This window comes from Mobula hypostoma, chromosome 11 (assembly GCF_963921235.1).
Source record: "Mobula hypostoma chromosome 11, sMobHyp1.1, whole genome shotgun sequence".
Classification (NCBI taxonomy): domain Eukaryota; kingdom Metazoa; phylum Chordata; class Chondrichthyes; order Myliobatiformes; family Myliobatidae; genus Mobula; species Mobula hypostoma.
Window position 1 is genome coordinate 90292613 of NC_086107.1, and position 21873 is coordinate 90314485.

At 45.9% G+C, this 21873-nt stretch overlaps 1 protein-coding gene across 1 annotated transcript in view; it reads right to left on the reverse strand.

Moving 5' to 3' along the window:
* Positions 1-10049, reverse strand: part of lin7b (lin-7 homolog B (C. elegans)) — a 37854-nt gene extending 27805 nt beyond the window's left edge. Inside the window, exon 1 of the mRNA XM_063062484.1 lies at positions 10013-10049. Within this exon, the coding sequence (XP_062918554.1) occupies positions 10013-10049 (37 nt within the window). The remainder of the gene's footprint in view (positions 1-10012) is intronic.
* Between the last annotated feature and the right edge of the window lie 11824 nt (positions 10050-21873).

Sequence of the window (21873 nt, forward strand, 5' to 3'; positions counted from 1 at the left end):
ATAGGACCATAAGCTTAATGAGTCATATCACCAAGATACTTCTAAGAATTTTGATGACAAGAGCTAAAAGTAAGATACAAGCTGAAATAGGTAAAGAACAATGTGGTTTTGTGAAAGACAAAGGTACAAGAAACACAATATTGATGTTAAGGATACTATCAGAACGAGCTAATCAAGTGCAAAAAGATTTGTTTGTTTGTTTTATCAACTACACAAAAGCATTTGATGAAGTGAAGCACAATAAGTTATTTGAAATATTACAGAAAACTCTAGATCTAGATCCGAAAGACCTCCACCTAATCAGAAATCTGTACTGGGAACAAACTGCCGCTGTAAGAATAGATGGAGAAGTGAGTCAGTTTACAAAAATCAAGAGAGGCGTTAGACAAAGGTATGTTTTCTCCCCTGATTTATTTAATGTATACAGTGAAACAATATTACAAAAAATAAGAGACATCTTGGGAATCAAAGTTGGCGGTGAAAACATCAATAATTTCAGATATGTAGATGACACTGTGTTAATTGCAAGTACGGTGGAAGAACTACAAGACTTAATTGATATAATTGTTGAAGAAAGTACAAAAATGGGTCTATCTATCAATTGCAAAAAGACAGAATGTATGGTGATATCCAAAAAGAAGGAGAATCCTATCTGCAAGCTGAGAGTAAATGGGGAAGACATAAAACAAGTACAGAACTTTTGCTACTTGAGAAGCTGGGTGACATCAGATGGCAGGTGCGACATGGACATTAAAAGAAGAATAGAGATGGCAAAAGATAGCTTTATGAGAATGAAGAGTATACTGATCAATACTAAAGTAGGCATGACAACCCGCCTCAGAGTACTGAAATGTTATGTTTATCCAGTTATGTTATATAGCTCAGAATGTTGGACACTATCCAGTAACATGAGGAAACGAATTGTAGCAGCAGAGATGTGGTTTTTGAGGATGATGCAAAGAATATCATGGACGAAACGAATATCTAACAAGGATGTCATGAACAGAGCAAACACAAGAAGAGAAATAATGTGTGAGATCATGAAAAGGCAACATAACTTTATTGGACATGTGATTGGGAAAGAGGAGTTAGAATGCACGGTAATTATCGGAAAGATTGAAGGGAAGAAAGCAAGAGGAAGACAAAGACAAATGATGATGGAGACAGCAGCCAGAGAACTGGAAATGAATACCAATGAATTGATCCACTTGACCCGAAACAGGAGTGTGTGGGCCATGGCAGTCAAAGCTCAAACTGGGCATGGCGCCTGATGATGATGATGACCCGATGGTAACAGTGAGAAAAGGACATGCCCTGGGTGCTGGAGGTCCTTAATAATGGACGCTGCCTTTCTGAGACACCACTCTCTAAAGATGTCCTGGGTGCTTTGTAGGCTAGTGCCCAAGATGGAGCTGATAAGATTTACAACCTTCTGCAGCTTCTTTCGGTCCTGTGCAGTAGCCTCTCCATGCCAGACAGTGATGCAGCCTGTTAGAATGCTCTCCATGGTACAACTATAATAGTTTTTGTGTGTATTTGTTGACATGCCAAATCTCTTCAAATTCCTAATAAAGTATAGCCGCTGTCTTGCCATCTTTATGACTACATCAATATGTTGGGACCAGGTTAGATCCTCAGAGATCTTGATGCCCAGGAACTTGAAGCTGCTCACTCTCTCTACTTCTGATCCCTCTATGAGGATTGACATGTGTTCTTTTGTCTTACCCTTCCTGAAGTCTACAATCAGCTCTTTCATCTTACTGACGCTGAGTGCCAGGTTGTTGCTGCGGCACCATTCCACTAGTTGGCATATCTCACTCCTGTACGCCCTCTCGTCACTACCTCAGATTCTACCAACAATGGTTGTATCGTCAGCAAATTTGTATTTGGTATTTGAGCTATGCCTAGCCGCACAGTCATGTGTATACAGAGTGTAGAGCATTGGGCTAAGCACACACCCCTGAGGTGCGCCAGTGTTGATAGTCAGCGAAGAGGATATGTTATCACCAATCCGCACAGACTGTGGTCTTCCAGTTAGGAAGTCGAGAATTCAATTGCAGGTGGAGGTACAGAGGCCCAGGTTCTGCAACTTCTCAATCAGGATTGTGGGAATGATGGTATTAAATGCTGCGATATAGTCGATGAACAGCATCCTGACATAGGTGTTTGTGTTGTCCAGGTGGTCTGAAGCCATGTGGAGAGCCATCGAGATTGCATCTGCCGTTGACCTATTGTGGCAATAGGCAAACTGCAATGGGCAAATTACTGCAGCACCAGTTAGTGAGGACCACGAAGGTATGGACCAGGGGAATGCCGGAGTGCTTACAAGACTGCTCTGAATCGGTGATCTGGACTGTATTCAGGGATTCATCTTTGAAGCTGGATGAGTATGCTGCAGTTGTCACTGACTTCACTAAAACCTATGTGGATGAATGTATGCCTACAAAAACTTGCTGTACATTCCCAAACCAAATGCCATGGATGAACCAGGAGGTTCGTTGTCTGCTGAGAACTAAATCTGTGGCATTTAAGTATGGTGACCCAGGTCTGTACAAGAAAACCAGGTATGATTGCTGAGAGCTATTTCAAGAGCGAAGAAACACTTTTGAGCGAGATTAGATTAATTATGAGGACATGCAGTCCTCTTATATTCATTTAGTAATGCATGCATTAAGAAATGATACAATATTCCTCCGGTGTGACATTACAGAAACACAAGACAGACCAAGACTGAAAAACTAACAAAAACCACATAACAACACACATAAAAGTTGCTGGTGAACGCAGCAGGCCAGGCAGCATCTCTAGGAAGAGGTGCAGTCGACGTTTCAGGCCGAGACCCTTCATCAGGACTAACTGAAGGAAGAGTGAGTAAGGGATTTGAAAGTTGGAGGGGGAGGGGGAGATCCAAAATGATAGGAGAAGACAGGAGGGGGAGGGATGGAGCCAAGAGCTGGACAGGTGATAGGCAAAAGGGGATACGAGAGGATCATGGGACAGGAGGTCCGGGGAGAAAGACAGGGGGGGGGGGAACCCAGAGGATGGGCAAGAGGTATATTCAGAGGGACAGAGGGAGAAAAAGGAGAGTGAGAGAAAGAATGTGTGCATAAAAATGAGTAACAGATGGGGTACGAGGGGGAGGTGGGGCCTTAGCGGAAGTTAGAGAAGTCAATGTTCATGCCATCAGGTTGGAGGCTACCCAGAAGGAATATAAGGTGTTGTTCCTGAGTGTGGCTTCATCTTTACAGTAGAGGAGGCTGTGGATAGACATGTCAGAACGGGAATGGGATGTGGAATTAAAATGTGTGGCCACTGGGAGATCCTGCTTTCTCTGGCGGACAGAGCGTAGGTGTTCAGCAAAGCGGTCTCCCAGTCTGCGTCGGGTCTCGCCAATATATAAAAGGCCACATCGGGAGCACTGGACGCAGTATATCACCCCAGTCGACTCACAGGTGAAGTGTTGCCTCATCTGGAAGGACTGTTTGGGGCCCTGAATGGTGGTAAGGGAGGAAATGTAAGGGCATGTGTAGCACTTGTTCCGCTTACACGGATAAGTGCCAGGAGGGAGATCAGTGGGGAGGGATGGGGGGGACGAATGGACAAGGGAGTTGTGTAGGGAGCGATCCCTGCAGAATGCAGAGAGAGGGGGGGAGGGAAAGATGTGCTTAGTGGTGGGATCCCATTGGAGGTGGCGGAAGTTACGGAGAATAATATGTTGGACCCAGAGGCTGGTGGGGTGGTAGGTGAGGACCAGGGGAACCCTATTCCTAGTGGGGTGGCGGGAGGATGGAGTGAGAGCAGATGTACGTGAAATGGGGGAGATGCGTTTAAGAGCAGAGTTGACAGTGGAGGAAGGGAAGCCCCTTTCTTTAAAAAAGGAAAACATCTCCCTCGTCCTAGAATGAAAAGCCTCATCCTGAGAGCAGATGCGGCGGAGACGGAGGAATTGCGAGAAGGGGATGGCGTTTTTGCAAGAGACAAGGTGAGAAGAGGAATAGTCCAGATAGCTGTGAGAGTCAGTAGGCTTACAGTAGACATCAGTGGATAAGCTGTCTCCAGAGACAGAGACAGAAAGATCTAGAAAGGGGAGGGAGGTGTCGGAAATGGACCAGGTAAACTTGAGGGCAGGGTGAAAGTTGGAGGCAAAGTTGGAAAGTTGGAAAGTTGGAGACTCGTTTATTAAAAGTCAACGAGCTCTGTATGCGTGCAGGAAGCAGCGCCAATGCAGTCGTCGATGTAGCGAAGGAAAAGTGGGGGACAGATACCAGAATAGGCACGGAACATAGATTGTTCCACAAAGCCAACAAAAAGGCAGGCATAGCTAGGACCCATAAGGGTGCCCATAGCTACACCTTTAGTTTGGAGGAAGTGGGAGGAGCCAAAGGAGAAATTATTAAGAGTAAGGACTAATTCCACTAGACGGAGCAGAGTGGTGGTAGAGGGGAACTGATTAGGTCTGGAATCTAAAAAGAAACGTAGAGCTTTGAGACCTTCTTGATGGGGGATGGAAGTATATAGGGACTGGACATCCATGGTGAAAATAAAGCGGTGGGGCCAGGGAACTTAAAATCATCGAAAAGTTTAAGAGCGTGAGAAGTGTCACGAACATAGGTAGGAAGGGATTGAACAAGGGGGGATAAAACCGTGTCGAGGTATGCAGAAACGAGTTCGGTGGGGCAGGAGCAAGCTGAGACAATAGGTCTGTCAGGACAGGCAGGTTTGTGGATCTTGGGTAGGAGGTAGAAACGGGAAGTGCGAGATGTGGGAAGTATAAGGTTGGTAGCAGTGGATGGGAGATTCCCTGAGTGGATAAAGTCGGTGATGGTGTGGGAGACAATGGCCTGGTGCTCCTTCGTGGGGTCACGATCGAGGGGTAAATAAGAGGAGGTATCCGTGAGTTGTCGCTGTGCCTCGGCAAGGTAGAGGTCAGTACGCCAGACTACAACAGCACCCCCCTTATCGGCAGGTTTAATAATAAGGTTAGGATTAGTGCGGAGAGAGTGGAGAGCAGAGCGTTCCGAAGAGTGAGGTTGGAATGGGGACAAGGTGTGGGTGAAGTCGAGACGGTTGATGTTAACGATAAAGAGATCCAGAGCAGGCAGAAGACCAGAGCGGGGTGTCCATGAAGAAGAGGAGGGTTGAAGACGGGAGAAGGGGTCATCGGTGGGGGTGGAAGAGTCCTTGCCGAAGAAGTAGGCTCGGAGACGGAGACGGTGGAAGAAAAGTTCCTCATCATGGCGAACACGGAACTCGCTGAGGTGTGGGCGAAGGGGGACAAAGGTGAGGCCCTTACTGAGGACCGAGCGCTCTGCCTCCGACAGTTGAAGGTCGGAGGGGATGGTAAAGACCCGGCACGGATGAGAGCTGGGATCAGAGGGGGGAGGGGGGAGGTTGGGGGTGTCAATGGAGAGGGGAGGGTTGGGGTGAGAGGAAGATGGAGCCTCTGAGAGCCCAGGAGCTGACGGTGGGATCTGAGGGAGACGAACCACATAATTATACATATAGTTACAACAGTGCAACAATACCATAACTTGATGAAGAACAGGCCATGGCACAGTAAAAAAGTTCAGAGTCTGGAGGTGACATCGGATGCACGTCAACTCTGGTGGGTTTGCAGGACATTACTTCCTACTAAGTGAAACCCAATAGCATGAATGGTAGTGATGCTTCACTACCAGAGCAGCTCAATGCCTTCTATGCCCGCTTTGAAAGAGAAAATATAACTTCAGCTGTGAAGCTCTATTTCCTGAGGAGACTGAGGTCTTTTAACATCTGCCGGATGATGCTGAGGATGTTCTACGAGTCTGTGGTGGCCAGTGCTATCATGTTTGCTGTTGTGTGCTGGGGCAGCAGGCTGAGGGTGGCAGACACCAACAGAATCAACAAACTCATTCGTAAGGCCAGTGATGTTGTGGGGATGGAACTGGACTCTCTCATGGTGGTATCTGAAAAGAGGATGCTGTCTAAGTTGCATGCCATCTTGGACAATGTCTCCCACCCACTACATAATGGACGGGTTGGGCACAGGAGTACATTCAGCCAGAGACTCATTCCACTGAGATGCAACACTGAGCGTCATAGGAAGTCATTCCTGCCTGTGGCCATCAAACTTTACAACTCCTTCCTTGGAGGGTCAGACACCCTGAGCCAATAGGCTGGTCCTGGACTTATTTCCTAGCATAATTTACATATTACTATTTAATTATTTATGGTCTTATTACTATCTAATTATTTATGGTGCAATTGTAACGAAAACCAATTTCCCCCGGGATCTATGAAGTATGACTATGACTATGACTATGAAGATCCTGCTGCACCTGATGACCCTATGATCTCTACCTCGGTAGCCGATGTCAGGCTGTCTTTCAGGAGGATGAACACTCGCAAGGTGGCAGGCCCCGAAAGGCTGGAAAGACTCTGAAAACACGTGCCAACCAACTGGCTGGAGTACTCAAGGACATTTTCAGCCTCTCTCTGCAACAGTAGTAAGTTCCCACCTGATTCAAAAGGACAACAATTACACCAGTGTTCAACAAGACTAGCGGGAGCTGCCTTAATGACTACCGTCCAGTAGCACTTACATCTACTATGATAAGTAGCTTTCAGAGGTTGGTCATGGCTGGAATCAACTCCTTCCTCAGCAAAGACCTGGACCCACTGCAATTTGCCTATTGCCACAATAGGTCTACGGCAGACGCAATCTCAATGGCTCTTCACATGGCCCTAGATCACCTGGACAATACAAACACCTATGTCAGGATGCTGTTCATTGCCTATAGCTCAGCATTTAACACCATCACTCCTATAGCCCTGATCGATAAGCTACAGAAGCTGGGGCTCTGTAATTCCCTCTGCAACTGGATCATCGACCTCCTAACCAGAAGACCACAATCTGTGCAGATTGGTAATAATATCTCCTCCTTGCTGATGATCAACACTGGTGCACCTCAGGGGTGTGTGCTTAGTCCACTGCTCTACTCTCTATATACACATGACTGTGTGGCTAGGCATAGCTCAAATACCATCTATAAATTTGTTGATGATACAACCATTGTTGGTAGAATCTCAGATGGAGATGAGAGGGTGTACAGGACTGAGATACACCAGCTAGTTGAGTGCTGTTGCAGCAGCAACCTTGCACTCAATGTCAGTATGACCAAAACACTGATTGTGGACTTTGGACGGGTAAGACAAGGGAAAACACACCAGTCCTCAGAGAGGCATCAGAAATAGAAAGAGTGAGCAATTTCAAGTTCCTCTATGTCAAGATCTCTGAGGATCTAAGCTGGCCCCAATAAATCAATGCAGCAATCAAGAGGGCAAGACAGCAGCTATATTTCATTAGAAATTTGAAAAGATTTGGTTTGTCACCCTAAGTACTCGAAAACTTCTATAGAGGTACTGTGGAGAGCATTCTGACAGGCTGAATCACATTTGGTATGGGGAGCTACTGCAAAGGACTGAAAGAAGCTACAGGAAGTTGTAAAATCAGTCTTGGGTACTATCCTCCATAGCATCCAAGACATCTTCAAGGAGCAGTGCCTCAGAAAGGCAATATCCATCATTAAGGACCCCCATCATCCAGAACATACCCTCTTCTCATTATTACCATCAGGAAGGAGGTACAGAAGCCTGGAGGCACACACTCAGTGATTCAGGAACAGCTTTGTTCCCTCTGCCATCCAATTCCTAAATGGACAGCGAACCCATGAATACTACTTTTATATTATTAGTTTTTACACTATTTTTAATTTAACTATTTAATATACATATATACACTTACTGTAATTAATTTACTTTTTCCCCCAATATTATTATGTATTTCATTGTACTGCTGTCACGAAGTTAACAAATTTCATGACATATGCCTGTGATAGTAAACCTGATTCTGACTGAAGCCGGTGGGTACTCCAGAGTGCCAAAGTGAGAGGATAAAGATCTCAGTGAATACTCCAGCCAGTTGATCAACACGGGTCTTTAGAACTTGGCCAGGTACCCCCATCTGGGCCGGATGCTTTTTGTGGGTTCACCCGCCTGAAGGTTGCTCCCATGTTGGCCTTAGAGACTGAAACCACAGGGTCATCGGGGGCTGTGGGAGCTCATGATGGTTCCTCCATGGTCAAAGTGAGCATTGAAGGCATTGAGCTCATCTGGAAGCAAAGCCCTGTTGTCACCTATGTCACTTGATTTAACTTTATAAGAGGAGGTGGTATTCCAGCCTTGCAACAACTGCTGAGCATCCTTTGTTAATTCAAGTTTAGTCTGGAGTTGCCACATGGCCCGTGAAATGGCTTTGCAGAGATCATAAATGGACCTCTTGTAACGTTCTTGGTTACCAGACTTGAATGCCTCTGATCAGTCCCTCAGCAGATTGCGGATTTCACGGCTCATCCAGAGCTTCCGGTTGGGGAAGAGTCTGGATGATTTTGTGGGGACACACTTGTCAATGACTGTTTTAATACAGTCCATGACAAATAAAGTCCAACAATCTCATTCAATTTTAGTTGACGAAAGGAGAAGAGAGATTGAAAAAATAATCACTTTATAATGGGATGACAGCATCAACTTCAATCTTCCAAAAGGGGGAATAGTTACTGAGTCATCCAGCACATAAACTGGCCTTTCTGCCCATCACCCCTATGTCAGCCATCAAAAACCCACCTGTGCTAATCCAACTTATCAGCACTTGGTCTGTAGTGTACTACGATAATTCAAGTGCTTACCTCCATACTTCAATCTGTAATAATTCTTTCTCCAGTACTCCCTCAGCATGCACGTTCCTAATTCCAAATACTCCCGTGTGAAAGAATTCTATCTCTGATACCCTCTCAAACTTCTTCCTTTATCAGGAAGGCTCTACAATGGCCAGTCAAGACATCACTGGCACCAGCCTACCCACCATCAAGGGCATATATACAGAAAGGTACCAGGAAAGGGCCAGTAGCATCATGAATGGTCCCACATAACCTGCTCATGGAATGTTTGTCCCACTCCAATCAGATCCATGACAGGACCACCAGCCTCAAAACACTTACTTACCCCAAGCAGTAAGGCTGATCAACACCTCCACACACCAATTCTGTCACTACTTTATTATTTCCTGTCAGTAACCTAATGTCAGCCTAGCGTCACTTTATGGACATACAATCAATCTATGTATCTTATATATATTTATATATATTGTGCATTACTATTATTATTGTGTTATCTTTTATTTTTTGAGCTGCAAAGGATCCAACGCAACAATTATTTCATTCTCCTTACACTTGGAAATGGCATTAAGCAATCTTGAAAACATGCTCTCCAGATCTGCAAACACAAGGAAATTTGCAGATGCTGGTAATTTCAAGCAACACACATAAAAGTTGCTGATTTGGACAGCTTTGATGCAGGAAAAGATTCCCTAGCATCTCCCTTATCTCTAATTGGAACTAATTGTCCACTCCTCTGTGACTGGGAGCCAGGATTGTTTTAGGATGTAGACTGTTGAAAGCTGAAGATAACTGCTGATGAGGCAAGCTGCTTCAGGATGGTGACAGGTGGTGGGAATAAAATCTTACTTGAGTAGATACTTTGAAGAAAAGAGACAACTCCATTGAACACCCAAAAACATTCCTGACACCCATCCACCTACGTGAAGTGTGCCAACCCCTCAACAGGGAAATTGGAAAGATGCCTGCAGCTCCAAACAAGTACCAGTATGCAACCTAACCTACTACTACTAGGGCTCCGCCTCCCGCACCTATTGGTTTTAACACCTTTATCACCTTATGCATATTAATCTGACAGCATGTCACGCCGATTGATTAGTCCGCCCAAATGCCAATCAGATCCTGGACAGACGATTGGTCAGTAGAATAACAGATCATTCATAAAATAAATAGGCATCGAGGACGCAGAGCGCCGCCCGTGTCCGCCCGCAGAATACTGATAGGACGGACGCAGCGGGCGCAGGAGCAGGAACCCGGTCTCCCGCTCTTGTCGCCCTTTCTGTCCCGCTTCGTCCCCTCACCTCTCTCCAGCGATAGAGACTCCGCCAACGCCGCCATCGTCAAGCCGGCATCACCTGATCAGCAACCATGTAGGGGCACGTGACCCTCCCTAGCAACGCTCCGCCCTCACAGGCACTCAGCCCCGCCCCCTACCCGGCGTGTTGCAATGAATGTCTTCAGCCGCTGGCGTCGCTGCATTGCATAGAGGGCGGAGTCTGTTGCTGGCCTCTCATTGGCTCTCACTGCCTGACTCCTATTGGTCCATCCTTCCAACTTTCTATTGGTTCAATAATCTAGCCTCTATTTCCTTACAAGTATAATGGGCTAAAAAGCCATCTCACTTGCAAAGTGGCAAATCTGGAAAAATTGAATCCCAGAAGAATTCTCAACAGCTGTGGCAGAGCTGTTTCCTTTTCTCCTACAAATGCCCTTATCTCCTACAAATTGAAACCAAGTGACATCGGTGACAACGAGGTTTTGCTCCCAGCTGATTGACAAATGCATAGAGGCACTTTTACAAACTCCCACAGCCCCCGAAGTCGCTATGAGTTCAATCTTCAAGGCTGACGTGAGAACATCCTTCACGGGGGTGAACCCACAGAAAGCATCGGGCTCTGACGGGGTACCTGGCCAAGCACTAAAGACCTGTGTTTATCAACTGACTGGAGTGTTTACTGATCTCTTTAACCTGCTGCTTCAGCAGTCTGAGGTACCCATCAGCTTCAGGCAGGCTTCAATCCCATCAGTGCCTCAGATGAACGTGGCGACCTGCTTCAACTATCATCCAGTAGCTCTGAGATAAAGTGTCTTCAGAGGCTGGTGATGAAACATATCAACTCCTGCCTTAGAAATGACTTGGAACTGCTCCAATTTGCCTACCATTACAACAGGTACAACAACAGATGTCTTTTCATTGGCTCTTCACTCAACCATGGAACATCTGGATAGTGAAGATGCATACTTCTGGTTCTTCAATGACTGCAGGTCAACATTCAATACTGTCATCCACTCAAAACTAAGATCTTCAAGACCTTGGTCTCAATAACTCCTTTTGCAACTGGATCCTCAATTCTCTTATTTGCAGATCCCAGTCAGTTCAGATTGGCAACAACATCTCCACAATCTCTATCAGCACAGATACACCACAAAGCTGTGTGTTTAGCCCCTGCTCTACTCACTTTACACTTATGATTGTAAGACTAAGCACAACTCCAATGCCATAATTAAATTCGCTGATGACACCATTGTCCATGGCTGAATCAATGTGGTAATGAATCAGCACGAAGGAGGAAGATTGAAAATCTGGCTGAATGGTACCACAACAACAACCTCTCACAGAATGTCAGCAAGACCAAGGAGCTGATTATTGACTTCAGGAAGAGGAAACTGGGAGTCCAAGAATCAGTTCTCATTGGGGGATTAGAGGTGGAGGGGATCAACAACTTTAAATTATTCTATGTTATCATTTTAGAGGATCTGTCCTGGGTCCAGCACATCAGTGCCATTATGAAGAAAACTCAGCAGCGCCTCTACTTTCTTAGAAGTTTGCGAAGATTCGGCATGTCATCTGAAACTTTGACAAACTTCTACAGATGTGTGGTGGAGAGTATATTGACTGTTTGCATCACAGCCTGGTATGGAAACACCAATGCCCTTGTATGGAAAAGCCTACAAAAAGTAGTGGATATGGCCCAGTCCATCACAGTTAAAGTCCTCCCCACCATCGAGCACATCTGCATGAAGTGCTGTCAGAGTTTGCCCACAAGAAAATGAATCTCTGGGTTGTATATGGTGATACAGATGTACTTTGATAATAAATGTACTTTGAACTTCGAAGGATTACTACTATCCAGGCCATGCTCTCTTCTCGCTGGTACAGGAACTTCAGGACCCATAGCACCAGGTTAGGGAGCAGTTAATACCCCTTCTACCAAACTTACTGGTTCCTGGAGATGGCCTCCTATTCACCCTTTCCCTCCTCCTGTTAACAAATAACCATATAACAATTACAGCACGAAACAGGCCAGCTTGGCCCTTCTAGTCCGTGCCGAACTCTTACTCTCACCTAGTCCCACTGACCTGCACTCAGCCCATAACCCTCCATTCCTTTCCTGTCCATATAGCCATCCAATTTAACTTTAAATGACAACATCGAACCTGCCTCAACCACTTCTGCTGAAAGCTCGTTCCACACAGCTACCACTCTCTGAGTAAAGAAGTTCCCCCTCATATTACCCCTAAACTTTTGCCCTTTAACTCTCAACTCATGTCCTCTTAATGGAAAAAGCCTATCCACGTCAACTCTATCTATCCCCCCCTCATAATTTTAAATACCTCTATCAAGTCCCCCCTCAACCTTCTACGCTTCAGAGAATAAAGACCTAACTTGTTCAACCTTTCTCTGTAACTTAGGAGATGAAACCCAGGCAACATTTTAGTAAATCTCCTCTGTACCCTCTCAATTTTATGGACATCTTTCCTATAATTCGGTGACCAGAACTGTACACAATACTCCAAATTTGGCCTTACCAATGCCTTCTATGATTTTAACATTACATCCCAACTCCTATACTCAATGCTCTGATTTATAAAGGCCAGCATACTAAAAGCTTTCTTCACCATCCTATCCACATGAGATTCCACCTTCAGGGAACTATGCACCAAATCCCTCTGTTCTACTGCATTCTTCAATGCCCTACCATGTACCATGTATGTCCTATTTTGATTAGTCCGACCAAAATGTAGCACCTCACATTTATCAGCATTAAACTCCATCTGCGATCTTTCAGCCCACTCTTCTAACTGGCCTAAATCTCTCTGCAAGGTTTGAAAACCTACTTCATTATCCACAACTCCACCTATCTTAGTATCATCTGCATACTTACTAATCCAATTTACAACCCCATCATCCAGCTTCGGGTTTGATTCGAAGAAGGAGTCTGAGAGTCTGAGTGGGAGTGCCGAGAAAGAGATTTTTGAAATTTTCGTTATTTTTTTTTCTCCAACGGCTTTCTGAGAGGCGGGACTGCGCAGGAGTGTGACGTCGGGCAGTGCAGCGCGGCAGATTTAAAAGGAACAAAGCCTCATAGAGCGGGCAGCGTAGTTTGCGGGTGGCAGAGTGAGCCGGGAGCAGAGTGAAGACTTAAGGGCTTCGGCTCACCGGGCTTAGGCGGAAGCGGGCGAGGCGAGGAAGGTTTGACATTAATTTTCTGTTGCTATTTGAGGAGAGGGGCATTATGACTGTGAGGACAGTTTGCTGTTCTCGGTGTCGGATGTGGGAGGCCCTGGAGTCTCCAAGCCTCCCGGACGTCTACATCTGCGCCAAGTGCATCGAGATGCAGCTCCTAAGGGACCGCGTTATGGAACTGGAGCTGCAGCTCGATGACCTTCGTCTGATCAGGGAGAGCGAGGAGGTGATAGAGAGGAGTGGAAGGCAGGTGGTCACGCCGGGGCCACAGGAGGCAGACAAGTGGGTCACGGTTAGGAGGGGGAAGGGGAAAAGGTAGGTGATGGGGAGTACCCCGGTGGCTGTGCCCCTTAACAACAGGTACTCCTGTTTGAGTACTGTTGGGGGGGACAGCTTACCCGGGGGAAGCGACAGTGGCCGTGCCTCCGGCACAGAGTCTGGCCCTGTAGCTCAGAAGGGTAGGGCAAGGAAGAGGAGGGCAGTTGTGATAGGGGACTCGATAGTAAGGGGGTCAGATAGGCGATTCTGTGGATGCAGTCCAGAGACGCGGATGGTAGTTTGCCTCCCTGGTGCCAGGGTCCGGGATATTTCTGATCGTGTCCAAGATATCCTGAAGTGGGAGGGTGAGGAGCCAGAGGTCGTGGTACATATAGGTACCAATGACATAGGTAGGAAAAGGGATGAGGTCCTGAAAGGAGAATATAGGGAGCTAGGAAGGGAGTTGAGAAAAAGGACCGCAAAGGTAGTAATCTCGGGATTACTGCCTGTGCCACGCGACAGTGAGAGTAGGAATGCGATGAGGTGGAGGATAAATGCGTGGCTGAGGGATTGGAGCAGGGGGCAGGGATTCAAGTTTTTGGATCATTGGGACCTCTTTTGGCGCAGGCGTGACCTGTACAAAAAGGACGGGTTACACTTGAATCCCAGGGGGACCAATATCCTGGCGGGGAGATTAGCGGGGGCTACTGAGGTGACTTTAAACTAGAATGGTTGGGGAGTGGGAATCAAATTAAAGAGGCTAGGCGTGAGGAGGTTAGTTCACAACAGAGGGATGGGAACCAGTGCAGAGAGACAGAGGGGTGTAAAGTGAGCATAGAAGCAAAAAGTACAAAGAAGAAAAGTAAAAGTGGCAGGCCGACAAATCCAGGGCAAGCATTAAAAAGGGCCACTTTTCAACATAATTGTACAAGGGCTAAGAGAGTTGTAAAAGAGCGCCTGAAGGCTTTATGTGTCAATGCAAGGAGCATTCGTAATAAGGTGGATGAATTGAAAGTGCAGATTGTTATTAATGATTATGATATAGTTGGGATCACAGAGACATGGCTCCAGGGTGACCAGGGATGGGAGCTCAACGTTCAGGGATATTCAATATTCAGGAGGGATAGACATGAAGGAAGGGGAGGTGGGGTGGCGTTGCTGGTTAAAGAAGAGATTAACGCAATAGAAAGGAAGGACATAAGCCGGGAAGATGTGGAATCGATATGGGTAGAGCTGCGTAACACTAAGGGGCAGAAGACGCTGCTGGGAGTTGTGTACAGGCCACCTAACAGTAGTAGTGAGGTTGGAGATGGTATTAAACAGGAAATTAGAAATGTGTGCAATAAAGGAACAGCAGTTATAATGGGTGACTTCAATCTACATGTAGACTGGGTGAACCAAATTGGTAAAGGTGCTGAGGAAGAGGATTTCTTGGAATGTATGCGGGATGGTTTTTTGAACCAACATGTCGAGGAACCAACTAGAGAGCAGGCTATTCTGGACTGGGTTTTGAGCAATGAGGAAGGGTTAATTAGCGATCTTGTCGTGAGAGGCCCCTTGGGTAAGAGTGACCATAATAAGGTGGAATTCTTCATTAATATGGAGAGTGACATAGTTAATTCAGAAACAAAGGTTCTGAACTTAAAGAAGGGGAACTTTGAAGGTATGAGACGTGAATTAGCTAAGATAGACTGGCAAATGACACTTAAAGGATTGACGGTGGATATGCAATGGCAAGCATTTATAGGTTGCATGGATGAACTACAACAATTGTCCATCCCAGTTTGGCAAAAGAATAAATCAAGGAAGGTAGTGCACCCGTGGCTGACAAGAGAAATTAGGGATAGTGTCAATTCCAAAGAAGTAGCATACAAATTAGCCAGAGAAAGTGGCTCACCTGAGGACTGGGAGAAATTCAGAGTTCAGCAGAGGAGGACAAAGGGCTTAATTAGGAAGGGGAAAAAGGATTATGAGAGAAAACTGGCAGAGAACATAAAAACAGACTGTAAAAGCTTTTATAGATATGTAAAAAGGAAAAGACTGGTAAAGACAAATGTAGGTCCCCTGCAGACAGAAACAGGTGAATTGATTATGGGGAGCAAGGACATGGCAGACCAATTGAATAATTACTTTGGTTCTGTCTTCACTAAGGAGGACATAAATAATCTTCCAGAAATAGTAAGGGACAGAGGGTCCAGTGAGATGGAGGAACTGAGTGAAATACATGTTAGTAGGGAAGTGGTGTTAGGTAAATTGAAGGGATTGAAGGCAGATAAATCCCCAGGGCCAGATGGTCTGCATCCTAGAGTGCTTAAGGAAGTAGCCCAAGAAATAGTGGATGCATTAGTGATAATTTTTCAAAACTCGTTAGATTCTGGACTAGTTCCTAAGGATTGGAGGGTGGCTAATGTAACCCCAATTTTTAAAAAAGGAGGGAGAGAGAAACCGGGGAATTATAGACCGGTCAGCCTAACGTCGGTGGTGGGGAAACTGCTGGAGTCAGTGATCAAGGATGTGATAACAGCACATTTGGAAAGCGGAGAAATGATCGGACAAAGTCAGCATGGATTTCTGAAAGGAAAATCATGTCTGACGAATCTCATAGAATTTTTTGAGGATGTAACTAGTAGAGTGGATAGGGGAGAACCAGTGGATGTGGTATATTTGGATTTTCAAAAGGCTTTTGACAAGGTCCCACACAGAAGATTAGTGTGCAAACTTAAAGCACACGGTATTGGGGGTAAGGTATTGGTGTGGGTGGAGAATTGGTTAGCAGACAGGAAGCAAAGAGTGGGAATAAACGGGACCTTTTCAGAATGGCAGGCGGTGACTAGTGGGGTACCGCAAGGCTCAGTGCTGGGACCCCAGTTGTTTACAATATATATTAATGACTTCGATGAGGGAATTAAATGCAGCATCTCCAAGTTTGCGGATGACACGAAGCTGGGCGGCAGTGTTAGCAGTGAGGAGGATGCTAAGAGGATGCAGGGTGACTTGGATAGGTTGGGTGAGTGGGCAAACTCATGGCAGATGCAATTTAATGTGGATAAATGTGAAGTTATCCACTTTGGTGGCAAAAATAGGAAAACAGATTATTATCTGAATGGTGGCCGATTAGGAAAAGGGGAGGTGCAACGAGACCTGGGTGTCATTATACACCAGTCATTGAAAGTGGGCATGCAGGTACAGCAGGCGGTGAAAAAGGCGAATGGTATGCTGGCATTTATAGCGAGAGGATTCGAGTACAGGAGCAGGGAGGTACTACTGCAGTTGTACAAGGCCTTGGTGAGACCACACCTGGAGTATTGTGTGCAGTTTTGGTCCCCTAATCTGAGGAAAGACATCTTTGCCATAGAGGGAGTACAAAGAAGGTTCACCAGATTGATTCCTGGGATGGCAGGACTTTCATATGAAGAAAGACTGGATGAACTGGGCTTGTACTCGTTGGAATTTAGAAGATTGAGGGGGGATCTGATTGAAACGTAAAAGATCCTAAAGGGATTGGACAGGCTAGATGCAGGAAGATTGTTCCCAATGTTGGGGAAGTCCAGAACGAGGGGTCACAGTTTGAGGATAGAGGGGAAGCCTTTTAGGACCGAGATTAGGAAAAACTTCTTCACACAGAGAGTGGTGAATCTGTGGAATTCTCTGCCACAGCAAACTGTTGAGGCCAGTTCATTGGCTATGTTTAAGAGGGAGTTAGATATGGCCCTTGTGGCTACAGGGGTCAGGGGGTATGGAGGGAAGGCTGGGGCGGGGTTCTGAGTTGGATGATCAGCCATGATCATAATAAATGGCGGTGCAGGCTCGAAGGGCCAAATGGCCTACTCCTGCACCTATTTTCTATGTTTCTATGTTTCTATAATTAATATATATGACAAACAACATTGGACCCAGTACAGATCCCTGAGGCACACCACTAGACACCGTCCTCCAATCTGACATACAGTTATCCACCACTACTCTCTGGCGTCTCCCGTCCAGCCACTGCTGAATCCATTTTACTACTTCGATATTAATGCCTAACAATTAAACCTTCCTAACTAACCTTCCACGTGGAACCTTGTCAAAGGCCTTACTGAAGTCCATATAGACAACATCCGCCGCTTTACCCTCGTCAACTTTCCTAGTAACCTCATCAAAAAATTCAGTAAGATTTGTCAGACATGACCTTCCATGCACAGATCCATGTTGACTGTTCCTAATCAGACCTGTCTAGCCAGATAATTATATATACCATCTCTAAGAATACTTTCCATCAATTTACCCAGAACTGACATCAAACTCACAGGCCGATAATTGCTAGGTATACTCTTAGAACCCTTTTTAAACAATGGAACAACATGAGCCATACGCCAATCCTCCGGCACCATTCCGGTTTCTAATGACATTTGGAATATTTCTGTCAGAGCCCCTGCTATTTCCACACTAACTTCCCTCAAGGTCCTAGGGAGTATCCTGTCTGGACCCGGAGATTTATCCACTTTTATATTCCTTAAAAACACCAGTACTTCCTCTTCTTTAATCATCATACTTTTCATAACTACCCTTCTTGTTTCCTTTACCTTACACAATTCAATATCCTTCTCCTTAGTGAATACCGAAGAAAAGAAATTGTTCAACTTCATTGACTTCAATAGCTGTCTCCCATTGATACTTTGTCAGTGCCCCCTTGGTTTATGAAACTTGGCTCCTTTTGACTGGATCCCCCATCTCCGTTTGCCTGTTTTCCCATGTGCTCGAATCAACTGCCTCCCAACGACACGCATTGCCTGTTTCTATTGACTGTAGGTTGTTACCTCCCACTATTCTCCCATTGAAGGAATTGTTACCTCCCACTGACTGCCCTTGGCCCATTAACAGATTTTCGCCCTTGGATATTGGTAAGGGGGTAGGATCCTCAGGAAAGAAGCATCATGTACGCTCAGCTGGATAGGATATGGACGTAACTCTACGATGCTACGTAGCTCCCCTGGTGCCGGGGTTGAGAATATTACACAGTCTTAAAGGGTGATAGAACATAAGACACATGACAAGGACAGGACCTTCAACCCACATTGTTTGCACTGACCATCATGCCAACCTGAACTAATTCCGTCTGCCTGCACATGATCCTTATTCCTCTATCCCCTCGCAATGATCCTTTACAGTCCAGATGAAGGGTCCTGACCCAAAAAACTGACAATTCATTTCTCTCCATGGATGCTGTCTGACCCATTGATTTCCTCCAGCATCTCTTCAGATCTCCTTCTGCATCTTCAGACTCTTGAATCTCCCTCAGCCTGTGCATGTGTTTGTCTAAATGGTTCTTAAATGTTGCTATCTGTCTTCCATGACCAAGCGAACTTTGAATCTAATCCCAGGAGACTTTTGGATTGCCCTGCTATGAAGGATCTAGTCAAATGCCATGTGGACACCATCCATTGCTCTTCCCTTAATTATCTTCACCTTCTTAAAAGAACTCTATCAAATTTGTGAGACATGATCTGCCCATACAAAGACATGCTGACTTTTTGCATTAAATCCATCCCTTCTAAAGGTGAGTCAAACCTGACCCTAAGAATCTTCTCTAATAATTCCCCTACTACTGATGTAATTGACCAGATTATTCCGATTGTCCTTCTTATAACAACAACGTCGGCTATTTCTGTGGCTAAAGAGGACACAAAGGTCTCCACAACAGCCCCACCAATCTCCTCACAAACAAGAGAAAATCTGCAGATGCTGGAAATCCAAGTAACACACACAAAATGCTGGAGGAACTCAGCAGGCCAGGCAACATCTATGGAAAAGAGTACAGTCGACATTTTGGGCCGAGAGCCTTCAGCAGGACTAAAGCAAAAAAGATGAGGAGTCAGAGTGAAAGGGTGGGGGGAGGGGGGGAGAAACACAAGGTGATGGGTTAAACCAGGAGGGAGGGAAGGGTGAAGTACAGAGCTGGGAAGTTGATTGGTGAAAGAGATACAGGGCTGGAGAAGGGAAGATCTGATAGGAGAGGACAGAAGGCCATGGAAGAAAGAAAAAGGGAGAGGAGCACCAGAGGGAGGTGATGGGCAGGCAAAGAGATAAGGAGAGAGAGAGAGAAATAGGAATGGGGAATAGAACAGGGGGGTTGGCATTACCGGAAATTCGAGAAATGAATGTTCATGCTGTCAGGTGGGAGGCTACCCAGACAGAATAAAAAGTTTTATTCCTCCAACCTGAGTGTGGCCTCATTGTGACAGTAGTGGAGGCCATGGATGGACATGTTGAAATAGGAATAGGAAGTGGAATTAATGGGTGGCCTGACCACTGGGAGATCCCACTTTTTCTGGCAGATGGAGTGGTCTCCCAATCCATGTCAGGTCTCACCGATGTACAGAAGGCCACACCAGGAGCATTGGATACAATAGATAACCGCAACAGACTCACAGGTGAAGTGTTGCCTCACTTGGAAGGACTATTTTGGGCCCTGAGTGGCAGTGAGGGAGGAGGTGCAGATGTAACACTTGTTCTGCTTGCAAGGGTAAGTGCCAGGAAGGAGATCAGTGCTGAGGGATGAATGGACAAGGGAGTTGAGTAGGGGGCAATGCGGAAAGCAGAAAGTTGGGTGGGGGTGTTATATATTGGTGGGATCCTGTCGGAGGTGGTGGAAATTCCACAGAAATATGAGCTGGACACAGAAGCTGATGGTGTGGTAGGTGAGGACAAGAGGAACCCTATCCCTGGTGCGGTGGCGGGAGGATGGGGTGAGGGCAGACATGCGCGAAATGGTTGAGGGCAGTGTTGATGGTGGAGGAAGGGGAGCCCCTTTCTTTGAAGAAGGGGGATATCTCCTTCGTTCTAGAATGAAAAGCCTCTTCCTGAGAGCAGCTGTGGTGGAGACGGAGGAATTGAGAGAAGGGGATGGCGATCTCCTGCCTGGTCTCCCTCAATATCCAGGGATAGAAATATTAAAGTTGCATGGATACAAAGAGGATACCAGGGTCTGAGCAAGTTGCTACTGCTTGGCAGATGGAATACAGTGTGTAAAATAAAACATTTTTCATCCAGAAGTAACAGAAATACTAAATATTTAACAGGAAATGCTGATATTCAAAAAGACTACATTGTCCGTGTACCGTACATACATATGTCACTAAACACAGAATAGTACAACACAGTACAGACCTTTTGGCCCAATGGGTTTGGGGGGGAAGTCAAAGTTAAGTTTTTTTTTACCGATCAAATGGAATGCTGTCAGGGGCGGAGGGAGAGACAGATACATTCTGGACTTTTAAGAGACACTTCGACAGGCTCATGAATGACAGAAAATGGAGGGCTATGTGCGACAGAAGGGTTAAATTGATCTTGGAGTAGTTTAAAGTGTTGACACAACATTGTGGGCCAAAGGGCCTGTTCTGTACTGTCTTGTTCATATGTTCTAAATCCATGAAGATAAGAAAACAGGAGAGCTAACTTGGCTCACAAAGCCTGTCCCACCATTTACTATAATCATGGCTGATCAGCCGTAGACCTCATCCCCCGCAGTAGACCATCTCCCTCAATCCATACAACCATAACATCATAAGACAGAGCAGCAGAATTAAGCTATTTGGCCCATTGAGTCTGCTCCACTATTCCATCATGCCTCTCAACCGCCTTCTCGTCTTCTCCCCATAAACTTTGTTCGCCAGAAGAAACTATAGTCTACCCAAGGACAGGGGAGGCAGACAGACCAAATGTCTTTGTTTCCTTCTATTTTGTGGACTCTGAACTGACTCCTGCTCTGGGATAATCTAATCAGAGCAATTGAATGTGGACACAAGAAGCTTCAGGTAATGACCGGCTAAACTCGAGACCCATTCTCAAACAAGCAGCTATTTGTCATGTAAAGGGCGTGGGCTCTGAACTGACTCTTGCCCTGGTAAAATCTAATCAGAGCAATTGAATGTAGACACAAGGAACTTCAGGTAATCACCAGCTAAATTTGAGACCATTCCCGGAGGAGTAGCTATCTGTTACGTAAGATGCCACACCTTCCAAAGAAGCAATCTGTAATCTTGTCAGTCTCTGTCTGGGTTGCCTCACTTAACTGGATTGGACCAGTCAGAGTGTAAAGACACAACTACACAAGACTGGGGCAGGCAGAACCAAGAAACAATGTTGGCTGTAGCCCTGTACAATGACCAGTAAGAAGGTGACCCAGGTAGGTCAGGTGACCTTGAGCCAATGGGATGGAGATCCAATGGTTCAATTGATGAGGAATAGAAAAAGACTCAGGAGCTCCAAATACTCAGGGGTGATAACTCTCCAGCAATCCAGGGGTGATAGCGGAGATCAACTATCACGGATAAGGAGGATTCCATGGACACGTGGAGATGGAGACCACAAGGAATGCCCGGCCAGCGTGGACTCCTTTCCCGGGTAGTACCTTTTCTCTTCATTGTCTGGTACAGGGAGGGTCAGGGACACTAA